The sequence below is a fragment of the Megalobrama amblycephala genome, linkage group LG3 (genome assembly GCF_018812025.1).
Source record: "Megalobrama amblycephala isolate DHTTF-2021 linkage group LG3, ASM1881202v1, whole genome shotgun sequence".
Lineage (NCBI taxonomy): Eukaryota > Metazoa > Chordata > Actinopteri > Cypriniformes > Xenocyprididae > Megalobrama > Megalobrama amblycephala.
The window spans coordinates 46,662,103-46,674,746 of NC_063046.1; the positions used below are offsets into that span (position 1 = coordinate 46,662,103).

Here is a 12,644-nt window from a genome sequence, read left to right on the forward strand (position 1 = left end):
ATGGATATTTTTCTTACACAAACAGATGTGTTTGTGTAAGAAAAATATCCATATCCAAAAATATCCATATTTGGATATTTTTGCTTCAGAAGGACTTTATTAAAACCTGGAGCCGTGTGGAGTAGATTTATGATGGATGGATGCACTTTTTTTCGAGCTTCAAAAAGTTTTTTTCTGTGTACTATAAAGCTTTGGAGCATCAGGGTGATTATTAATATAACTCCGATTGTATTAGTCTGAAAGAAGAAAGTCATATACACCTAGGATGGCTTGAGGGTGAGTAAATCATGGGGTAATTTTCATTTTAAAGTGAACTAATCCTTTAAAAACATTATTTTGTTTAGTTCAAATATAGTCAATCATTTTTAAAAGCCCTTAACATTATGAAAAACATTCAATGCATGCAAATATGATGAAGAAATAAAGAATTTGCACTTACGCTGCAGGTGGGCGGGACTTTACCTATGCTCCACCACAAAGCTCATGGTGGTGCCGTCGAAGGAGGGGGGAGCGATGATCCTTGGCCCTTGCTGGGAGGTGATGCTGATGACAGGCTGCTTGCTATTGGCCAGCCTGCTGGTGGTAACATGTTGAGCCACAGAGGTTGTTTGCGATGACTTCCCAGATGGCATATAGTAAGGGCTCTCCATATAAGCCCCATCCTCCTGCTGTCCCATGTGCGAATGGGATTTCTCCCCATCATCTGCTTCTGACTGCATAGAGAGCTGGGACTGAATAGTGCGTGTGGGGATCATCGTGGTTGGCATGTATCCCGGGTAAAACATGTAGGTGTGGCCATAAGCTCCCGGGCCAAGGGCGAGAGGGGATATTGGAAGTGGGACGGGGGTCATGGGAGGCTGTTGCGGCATGGGGACGTCCACATACTGCCCGGTTTCTGGGTCGAACAGACGCCTGGTGGCTGGCTGCACCGGAGTGTCCACCAAGTAGTAGCTTCCTGTGGTGGGATCCAGCAGCATCTTCCTTTGAGTTGTCTGGAAGTGTTCTGTCGGGATGGGGGAGGGTTGAACTGAAGGGGAGAAGCAAATGACTTGAGGCTGAGCAGCTTGCATTGTGACAGGCAGGGGTGTGTGGTAAATAGTGGCGGTAGGGGTATCCGGGGACCGTGTCTCCATGACAAACGATGAACGTTTTGGTGACGGATGGCTTCTGATGTCACTGCGAGCCAGGTAAGAAGGCGGACTGGCCGTTTGGGTTTTACCTCCTCCAGGTGGGACTGTATAAACAGCCGTTTTGCCCAGTCCGGCTGCGGTCGGCTTTTTGGCGGATGTGGCGTGAGGCTTCACGGGTATGGTTAGGTAGTTCTCCGAATCTGCTGTGGAAGTGAACTGCAGAGGGGCAAACTCAGTCTCACTGCCGTTTGGCCTCTCCCGCTCTTCTAGCACACACTTTGGCTGAGATATCTTGAAGGAAATGGGTAGTTTCGGAGATTTGGGTGTCACGGCCTTCGTGCTCAGAGGTGCCGGTGATGCAGCATGCGTTTGCGGTGTCTTTGTGGCTACTGGCTTCTTGGTTATATTCTTGCATGGTGTTCCTGTGAGCTGCATGAGCGCTTTAGGGCCGTTTCGCACTTCCCGCGTAATCGGAGTGGCTGATGACTTGTCGTCTTTTTTAGGGGGCGTCTCCATCAGGTTTGAGTTTGAATCTCGTCTCAGCAAACTATCCGCAGGAGCACTGCTTTCCTGTTCCTCCACAGTGTGCTTCTCGCTGGAGATGAGCGAGAGCACGTGGCTGTCTGTTATAGGCCGCGGTTCTGTTTTTCTCTTCCACTCATTCTTGTCAAAAACATACAGTTGCTCCATTGTTTTGACAGCGGCTTGCAATTTTTCCAAAGCGGCTTGGTTGGCCATCTTGGGTTCAGTTTTTTTCTCGCTGGCGTCGCTTGTTTTATCTTGTTTTTTTGTGCTCGTCTCGATTCTTAATCCAGTTGGAACCTCTTGCTTTGGCAGCCTGTTAGCTATGGCAACCTGAGGAGAGGACCTGTCAGTCTCAACTATATCCTCTGGAAATCGCCTCTTGGGGGTGTCTATTAAATTTCCGGATTGCTTCACATTGCTATTTGTATTCACAGACTGGCATTTAATCACTATGGGTGAAAGAGAGGCTGAGTTCAGATAAGGACTCTGCTTTAATGTCTTCTGCTCACCATCACTAGATTTGTTGTCGTTGTTATCTAAAGACACAAAGTGATACGAGCTCTTAACCAATTTACGCACGTCTCTAACCTGGTGAATGGGGGTCTGTAGCTTGCCCTTACTATCTCTAATGTCTCTGACTATAAAGTGAGGCACTTTGTCAGAGGACTCACCCTTGAAAGCCGCGGCGAGCGCTTGGCATCTGGTGTCCTCAGCTGTCTTGCAGCCTAAATTGGGAGTCAGCAGCTTCGCGATATTGAACGGGTCGCTTTTGTTGTCCCGTACACTCCGCAGGCTTATTTTGATTTCGGGGGACTTCGATGTCACAGCGCTGCGCGTGGCGTCTGACACATAAAGTGTGTTCGAGCGCCACTTTAAAGCTCCGCTTTCTCCTTGATCGCGCGTGGAATAATTCACAGTCGGCAGGGGTTTCCTGAGGTCCTTCTCCGAGGACGGAAGCTGTATGCTTGGCACAAATAAATGTGACATTTTAGTGTGCTTGCCGCTCGCTGAATCGTTGGTTTCCTCCGGACACTCGCGCAGCGGCTTCCCCTCAGGAGTTTTATCGTTTTTATGTTCCTTTTGAAACTCTAGCTCGCCGTCCCTCCACGATCTGAACGCGCTATTTTGGCTTCGAAGCAGCGTGCTTTTGGATGCTTCGAATGCTCCTTTTTTAGTATCATTCGCCGACTCCAAATTAGTTTCTGATGCACTCGTCAAAGTCTCTTCTTTGCGCACGTCCTCTTTGGAATCGCTTGAATTACCGTCTACTATGTCGCCCAGATCGTCCACGCAGACGATAGTGAAGTCGGAGTCGGCTTCTGAGAATTTCGAGCTTTGCCTTTGCAGCCCTTTGGAATTTTTCTTGGCCGCTTTCTCTCTCTGTGCTTCTTGCGTCGCGAAGCACGGAGAGGGCGCGTGGTGCGCCTCGCATATCTCACCCCTCTCCATTTTGCGCTCTTGCTCAAACTGCATTTTCTTAGAAATGACATTTTTGAGGAGACTCGAAGCGAATATGGCTTTCTTGTGTGTGTCCTCCATGGTTTCACCTGCATTGCAGGGTCGCTTGCTGGCCTCACTCCCTTGAGCGCTTGGCAAGGTGTGTGTAACTTCATCTGTGGAACGTGATCCTTCAGCGCTTTCGTTTACAGGCTGCCCGGATTTGACATTGCATCGAAAATTGAGCGTTTCGGTCAGTCTTATGAGGCCACTTTGGCCCTGTGAGAACTTCCCCATGAGCTCAATCTTTTTTGTGGTGGACGATGCGTTTTTGTGGCCGACTAAATTGCCGTTCAGAGCGAATATCTCAACGGGGGGCGCTCGCATGCTGGTCAACGTCAAGCCTGTTATCCCCTTACCGTCCCTCTTTTTGGCGAAATGGAAATTGGGTGTGGAGCCTTTATGCGCTACTAAGTTTTTATCTCGCCCCTTGCCATACTTTAGGTCAACAAACGTCGACCACCTGTTGATTCCAAGCCCATGCTCCGAAGCTGAAGACTCACTAGAAGTGCTAAAGTTGATGGCATCGAAATATGGATACGCCAAACTTTTGAAAGCCCTGGCAGTGAGATTACGCACTTCCTTATCGGCGTCATCCAGCTCGCTCACCGCGCTGGACGCACCGCTGGAATACTCATTCACTCGTTTGCTGCCGAAGTGCAAGCGCCCTGGCACAGCTATGAAGCACTTTGCGTTATCACACACTTTGTCTCCCTTTGCATCCACTCCTCTCAAAACATAGCGACTTGTGTCTTTTTCGTGATCTTGGGTGTTATTTGACTCATTCACCGCGCGGGAAGTGGCTTTGATTGACAGGTGAATCTGCCCGGTTGTATTTTGCTTTTTTGACAGGCCCTCATCTGAGCTGGCACATTTGTCCGTGTCACAGAGATTGCTTTCAGGCTTACTGCTGACCACTGCTCCGCTCGTATTAGCCTGGTTGCTTTTCATACTGGCATCTTTCGCCCCCATCGTTTCATCACTGTCAAAAGAGGCGTAATCGACAAACGAGTAGACCTGGAGATCGTCCTCGAGATCCCAGCTCGATCCGGTCTCAAAGTCGTAATCCACATCATGGTCCAACTCCAAAAGCTGGATTTCGTGGGTTGTGATATAGTGGGACTCATCTTCGCGGTCCTCGGGCGAGTCGTGATCCGAAAGCACCAGAGTCACCTCATCGTCCGATTCACTTTTGCTGCTCAGATAAACTTCATTGTATTGTTCGTTGTTATCAAGGCTCTGTGTCTCCAAATTTGGGGATTTGGGGCTTTTCTTCTCGGTACAGTCCGTTTTATCGGCTTGAGGTATTTCCGAAGTTGCTGTTTCAAAAGAGCTCGACTTTTCCGCGCATTTATTTTCAGTAGATTCGTTTATTTCTTCAGTGGAAGGTTTATGCTCTCCTTCTGAATCGCTCATGCTACTAATACTTTTAATAATTGCCAGTTGACTCGAGTCTCCAGTAAATGATACTTTCACTGTTTTTGTATCATCCAATTTCAGTTCCAGCAGGTCGTTCAGATCCACATAGTTTGACTCCTCTTGTGCTTCTATCAGGCGCATGTCCCGTTTGGAAAGCAAGTTTTTAAACGAATCGGTGTCTTGGCGGTAAATAAGCGCTTTCTCCGATGCTGCCATTGGCTTTGTTGGTGATGAAGCCGTAGTTGTCTTTTAGGAGAGACACCAGTCCCCAGGAATCCCCCACTGCACTGCCCGTTGTCCAATCCTAGTGGAGCTGTGGCTCTGCGCTGCCTTTCTCACCCACAGTTGTGAGAGCGGCACTCGAGAACGTCATTTCACACGCGCGCCAGACGTTCACGCGACCTCTTTTCAGTGAGGGAAACGCCACTACTCTCGGCCTACTGTACTTTCTCCTAAAATATGTCATGAATATTCCCGTAAAAATGCGATGGGAGGCGACAAACAGAGCCCTACTTTCATGACACAGCCTGTTGTGTCGCGCGCTATCACTTAAAATGCAGCTGACTGCAAATTTAGAGCAGATGACGAAATGCGAAAACGGCTATTTTAGAACGAGGATGTTATGTTCAGCGTGTTTTGTTACATACTGCAGACAAGGCTGACTCCCCCGACACAACATTTGCGCTAAAAATGAATCCTCTTTAAGCTTCTCGCTCGACAATGCGCGCTTTTGACGTGTCACTGCCTTAACCCAACAAAAGAAATATGTCACTGCCATATAATCACTCTCAGTCATGTGATGGAAAGGTTGACGCTCATGATGAAGTTACATCATGACGAATATGAGAAGGATTCACAGTCAGTGATGAAGCAGTGATGAATGCAGTTGAATATATAGTGCGCTGCCTAAATAAATAGTGGAAGAACTGATGAAGTGTTGCGTAGTTTATGTATAGGCTAGATAAAGTTTAGTTACAGTCGCCTATAACTTCTTATAAAACAGTTAAATTGTTCCACCATTATTCTCTGAAAAGTCTAATTTTTATGCTTAAAACACACTTTTTGGAGCAAGGTCAGCACCACAGCGGTGGACAGCTCCGGTAATACGTCATTTGTTCATGCACTCTAGTTCTTAAAGGGTTAGTTCGCCCAAAAATGAAAATTCTGTCATTTATTACTCACCCTTATGCCGTTCCACACCTGTAAGACCTTTGTTAATCTTCGGAAGATATTTTAGTTGATATCCGATGGCTCCGTGAGGCCTCCATAGCCAGCAATGACACTTCTTCTCTTAAGATGCATAAAGGTACTAAAAACATATTTAAATATGTTCATGTCAGTACAGTGGTTCAATATTAATATTATAAAGCGACAAGAATATTTTTAGAGTGCCAAAAAAAAAAAAAAAAAACTTATTTAGTGATGGCCGATTTCAAAACACTGCTTCAGGAAGATTCGGAGCATAATGAGTATCGAATCTGCTGTTCGGAGCGCCAAAGTCACGTGATTTCAGCCGTTGGCAATTTGACACGCGGCAGTGTTTTGAAATCGGTAATCACTAAATAAGTCGTTATTTTGTTTTTATTTTGTTTTTTTTGGTGCACCAAAAATATTCTCTTCACTTTATAATATTAATGTTGAACCACTGTACTCACATGAACCGATTTAAATATGTTTTTAGTACATTAATGGATCTTGAGAGAGGAAATGTCAGTGCGGCTATGGAGCCATCGTATTTCAAAAAAAAAAGGACAAAAGCTGTTTTAAACGCAAAGGGTGGTCATACTAAATATTGATTTGATTTAGTTCAAGGGGTCCTTGATTATGATTTAACTTTTTTTTAAAACTTTAGTTAGTGTATAATGTTGCTGTTTGAGCATAAACAGCATCTGCAAAGTTACAATGCTCAAAGTTCAATGGGAAAGGGAGATATTTTCTTTTACAGAAATAGCTTTTTAAGGACTACAAAAAACATCTGGTTGGGTCCAACCCAAAAATTTACATAAACCCCGTCCCCCGAAAGTGAGTGAGGCCATGTTGGGCTGCTTTTGAGAAGAGGAAGAGTTTTTGTAGTCGAGTGTTGTCACCATGCTATTATTTTACGCCGGACTGCTTCACAAACGAGGGTCAATTCAACGCTGGATTTTCACAAATAATTAACATGACGGCATATGCTAGTCGATGAGTTGAATCAACTCCACAGAAACTACATACATTTATCCACTAACCATTCAGAAATGTCCAGATGCATTCTAAATGTTGTAACTTCTTTCTGAGTCTCTTGAACAATGTAAGGCTGAACACCGCTACTGACAATCTTCATTTTGGCTGTGTGAGATTCTCCAGCTTTGTTGTTGTTGAGCAACTTAGCTGTTAAAGCTCCGCCCTCTTCTGGAAAGGTGGCCGGGAGCAGCAGCTCATTTGCATTTAAAGGGACACACACAAAAACGGTGTATTTTTGCTCACACCTAAATAGGGGCAAATTTGACAAGCTATAATAAATGATCTGTGGGGTATTTTGAGCTGAAACTTCACAGACACATTCTGGGGACACCGGAGACTTATATTACATCTTGTAAAAGGGGCATTATAGGTCTGTTTTATTATAAGTTATTTGATAAATAAAATCTATTTATGAAATTATTTTTGAAAGCATCCTCATATTACAGTATTTTTGCACAAGTACTTTTCATAGTACTGTAGCTTTGCAGGTAGGTTTCTTCAAGCATCTTGAAAATAATGGCAAAAGGAAAATGTAAACAGATATTTTCAACTGACACACTACAGCAAAAGATATAAATAACTGGCTTAAAACCATTTTGTGTGTGTGTGTGTGTGACAATACTAAGACTTTTGCACAGTACTGTATTTTTTATTTTTTTAAATATTTGGTACTGTAACCCTAAAAGCTGCACATCAAAACAAATAATACTTAATATAAACCTTTTCCAAACTTATATTACTGTTGTAAGGATTTTTTTGCTGTTTATGCAGTACATGCAGTAGAACAAGGCCTGCAGGACTGTAAAGACTGGCAAATGTTTTAGACTGATATATCATGTTGCATTCCTTCAGCAACTGTAGGCTGAATGAGAAGACCACCATAAAGACAGTGTGAGTCTGAGATCTGACCTAGTTTAAAGTACTAAAGACCCTTCATTACCAGTTCAACACCAGCCGCCAAGATGTGATATTTTATTTAGTATGATGTTATGAAGGAATATTTGAGTTACTGATATTATATATGTTACACATTCTATCTACCGTTTTCAATGTTGTGTTTTTTTATTACATGAGAATAAATGCATGCACACACACACACACACACACACACACACACACACATATATGCACACATGTGTACACCAGGCTGCCACAAACAGGGTAATTTTAGTGCGCTATTTAAATGGCTCCTGTCTGCTCAAGTGTGTTCAGATACAGTTACATTCAGTGGCCATATTAATCCACCAGGTGTTAAATCATGTCATCTATTAATCATCAAATGGCAGTTCACACAGTTTAAAGCTGATTAGTTAGATACACCAGAATACAGCTTATATCCGCAGGCAATTTTTCTTGATTATTATAAGTGCACTGTAAGTTCTCATGATTGGATTGCTGTGTCTTAATCAAAAGTAGTCAGAGAGCTTCTTTATGATCGGTCTGGACACTCCTTTCCAGTGTTCTGTAAACATACGATATAAGTGAAGTGAAATGAAGTGACATTTGAAGGCCAAGTATGGTAACCAATACTCCGAATTGGTTCTCTGCCTTTACCCCATCCACGTTAGTGCACACACATTAGGAGGTGTGAGTAGTGAACACACACACACACCTGAAGCAGTGCAGCCATTCACTGCGGCACCTGGGGAGCAATTGGGGGTTAGGTGCCTTGCTCCTCACTCCTGTTCATTCACCCCACCACCTACATTTGCCTGTCGAACCTGCAACCTTCGGGTTACAAGTCTGACTCTCTAACCATTAGGTCAAGATTAAGGATTTCTTTTAAAACTGTCACCCCTTGATGGTGATCTTGTGTACACCATCCAGTCACTCGGTTCACAGCAGCAGTGGTAAGGGTTTATCAGGTGGAGTGAGCAGAGTTCAGCACCCCGTGATCTTAGATACAGTATCTCACTGATAACTCTGAAACTCATCCTGAGTGTTTGACCATCTGCACAAAGTCATTCATCATTCACCCGAAGTCTTGGTCAGAGCAGGGGCTTTCCAGCTTGTCCTGTAAATTGATGTCAATGATAGTGAGAATTAGTGTTTAAGGTGAGTCAAGGCTTTCGTCGGCCAGATGAACTTGGTCAATGCAACTGCCATGAATTATCATTGGCCTTTCTTACAGCCCTTGTTAGAATCTTCACAAATGTATACTGTAAAAATGTTTGGTCATGCAGGTAACTTAAAAATGTACTTCAAGTGGTAACATATGCATTAACCTAAGTCAGCTTTACTCATTCATTCATATAAACAAATTCAGCATGACTTTCATAAAATTACATTTTATTTACCATACTAAATGAACCTGACTAGTTATATTAATGATATTTATATTATAATATTTTATATATTTAACATTACTCAACTGACCTGAATACACTGAGTTAAATTAATGATATATTATATTTTTTATATATATTACATTACAAAATTGGCTTGAATACATTTAGTTAAATGATATTTATATTGTAATATTTTATATATATATATATAACATTAATCAACCTGAATACATTGAATAAATGAATAATTTATATTATAATATTTTATTTATTTAACATTACTAAAACAGCTTAAATGCATGGAGTTTAGATGAATGATATATTATATTTTATATATTTAACATTACTAAATCAGTAACACCAGGGCTGGCCCTAGCTTTGATGGGGCCCTAAGCAGAATTTCATTTGGGGGCCCCTCGGTTAAAATAACTTATGATAAACAGTATCTTTTTATATAAAAAATAAATGTAAATGTATAGAATGGACAATGTTAAATAAATACTTAAAGGGTTAGTTTACCCAAAAATGAAAATTCTGTCATTTATTACTCCCTTCATGCCGCTCCACACCCGTAAGACCTTCGTTAATCTTCAGAACACAAATAAGATATTTTGACTCAGTGAGGCCTCCATAGGAAGCAATGACACTTCCTCTCTCAAGATCCATTAATGTACTAAAAACATACAAACCCGATTCCAAAAAAGTTGGGACACTGTACAAATTGTGAATAAAAAAGGAATGCAATAATTTACAAATCTCATAAACTTATATTTTATTCACAATAGAATATAGATAACATATCAAATGTTGAAAGTGAGACATTTTGAAATGTCATGCCAAATATTGGCTCATTTTGGATTTCATGAGAGCTACACATTCCAAAAAAGTTGGGACAGGTAGCAATAAGAGGCCGGAAAAGTTAAATGTACACATAAGGAACAGCTGGAGGACCAATTTGCAACTTATTAGGTCAATTGGCAACATGATTGGGTATAAAAAGAGCCTTTCAGAGTGGCAGTGTCTCTCAGAAGTCAAGATGGGCAGAGGATCACCAATTCCCCCAATGCTGCGGCAAAAAATAGTGGAGCAATATCAGAAAGGAGTTTCTCAGAGAAAAATTGCAAAGAGTTTGAAATTATCATCATCTACAGTGCATAATATCATCGAAAGATTGAACAAAAAGTCTTTGGATAAACAAAGAAATAAAACGCGAGTTAATATCGGCGTGGCTCTCCAGCGATGGCGAGAACTGAGGGAACTCAAGGGGCTGAAAAGTGACTCCTTGATGGCTTTATTTCTGCTGGACAGGTAAATCTTTCTTTTTGTATTTTGATCATACATATTTTTTTGTTTATTTTTTCATGAAGCATGTGTCATTAGCACACGTCGCTGCGTAATATAGCTAACATAACATTACTTAGCGAGCAGTAGTAGAGACGATAAATAATCTATAGGCCTAGCTCAAGATGATAGCTATAGTGTTGAATTGTGCATAATTTTGCTTTAGATAACTAAATACATGTTTAACAGATAGTAGGCCTAACGTTACTCCGCATCTAGGAACTTTTCTTAGAACTATATTTACCCTCTGTCTAACTCTTTTACCATGTTCACCTGTAAGTTTACCTGCACGTTTTTTTTTGCCTTTGTTTTGTTTTTATATTCTCTACCTATGTTTACTGATGTCTTTATCTTGTATCTGTGTGTCGTACACACTTTGTTGTATGTGTGTGTTATTATTTTGTGTCTGCAATGCAGTTGTGAGTTGATATTTGAGTGTATGTTACTCTGTTTATCTGTAGAATAACGTATATGTTATGAATCTTAGACGAAATTCATCTTCATCACAGTGTAAATGATGGTAATGGAAAAACGTGTATCATGCAACCTGTTTTTAGCTTATAGATAACTAGCTCGTTAGCGAATCAAAAAATATATATTTTAAACTTTACCAATATCAATATGCTAGCTTGATAGTGAGTACTAAAATCTTGTTTGTTTATCTTCATAATTATAAAGTTATTTTTATTACATGTGATTCTGACATGATGTCACTACATGCACTGTGCTCCTTCCTCTCCGCTCGTCTCAGGTAAATAATGCGTCTTCCAGCTCAGTGGTCGGAGTCGCGCGTTCATGCGTTTTGGGGGCGTGGCTCTGGAAGGAGCCCAGAAGGGAGGGGGTGGAGTGAATGGAAATAATGAGCTGTCTTTAAAACAGTCGTGAGAGGTCTACAGACACTCGATTTTTATACTTTCTTTTTCAGAGTACTTACATTTTAATTATGTATTGATATATAAATAAAGTTTAAACTAATTTTGAAAAAAAGTTTTTTATAAATTTTTTTACCTACTCTGCCTTTAATGGTAGCCTGACTACGTCAGACTTCCTACTTCCGCTCAATTTCATTTCGCTTCTGTACTCAGTCTGATACAGCGTCAGAGCTTTGTGTTTGCCACCGGTCTGGAAACAGCCGGGCCAATCAACGAACAGAGGGCAGGCTGAGAGCCGTGACGTAATGCTAAGCGCCGAGTTTTACATTGTAGGTTAGAGAAATCGAAAACCGAAACGACCGCGGAAATGGGAAACGAGACACGGGATGCAAACTTCGGGATGCATTAACTTCGCATAATCTGCAAAAGTCGTTTACAGCCATGTTCACTCCGGTATTTCGCTCGCATCATCATGTGTTTACAACAGGTTTACAGTGGAAGTTCAATCATAGATTTGAGTTCGATGCATGATGTCTGTGCTTCGATGCGGCTGTACAGGCCCATAACATACGTCATAACTAAACGTATCTGATTGGCTTACGGGTAACCAATGATTTTAAACTTCAGACAAGCGCCCCCTAGCGAGAGAGAAAACACTTCTCTATTATGCCATTCCAGACTCTGTCTACGAAGCAAAGTGAAGTAGCAGAGTCTGGTATTACCAGGCTACTTTAATGGATCTTGAGAGAGGAAATGTCATTGCTCCCTATGGAGGCCTCACGGAGCCATTGGATTTAAACTAAAATATCTTAATTTGTGTTCTGAAGATTAATGAAGGTCTTACGGGTGTGGAACAACATGAGGGTGAGAAATAAATGACAGAATTTTCATTTTTGGGTGAACTAACCCTTTAAATAATTACATAAAATGAACAGTTTAGATGGACCTGTAAGAACTGAAGATAACAATAATAAATTTATTATTAACATTAAAGGGATAGTTCACCCAAAAATGAAAATTCTGTCATCATTTACTCACTCTCATATTGTTCCAAACCTGTACGAGTTTCTTTCTTCTTTTGAACACAAAATAAAATAAGATATTTTGAAAAAGCCACCAACTGTTTGGTTATACCCACATTCTTCAAAATATCTCATTTTATTTTGTGTTCAGCAGAAGAAAGAAATTAATACAGTTTTGGAACAATATGAGAGTGAGTAAAAATAATGATGACAGAATTTAAATTTTTGGGTGGACTATCCCTTTAAGGACAAGGGCAGCATGTTTACTCAGAAGCATGCCTTCTCCAACGTTTTTGTTTCTTGTTCTCTTGGTGTATCTTATGAACT

At 41.4% G+C, this 12,644-nt stretch overlaps 1 protein-coding gene across 1 annotated transcript; it reads right to left on the bottom strand.

Moving 5' to 3' along the window:
* Window positions 1-439: 439 nt before the first annotated feature.
* lg3h4orf54 (linkage group 3 C4orf54 homolog) lies at window positions 440-5,797 on the bottom strand. The gene has a single exon (XM_048185707.1). The coding sequence runs from the start codon at window positions 4,785-4,787 to the stop codon at window positions 459-461; it is 4,329 nt and encodes a 1,442-aa protein (XP_048041664.1). The 5' UTR covers window positions 4,788-5,797; the 3' UTR covers window positions 440-458.
* Between the last annotated feature and the right edge of the window lie 6,847 nt (window positions 5,798-12,644).

What these genes read in the sequence shown, in the direction of transcription:
- lg3h4orf54 (XM_048185707.1), bottom strand. Translation starts at nt 4,787, where the DNA reads ATGGCAGCATCGGAGAAAGCGCTTATTTACCGCCAAGACACCGATTCG.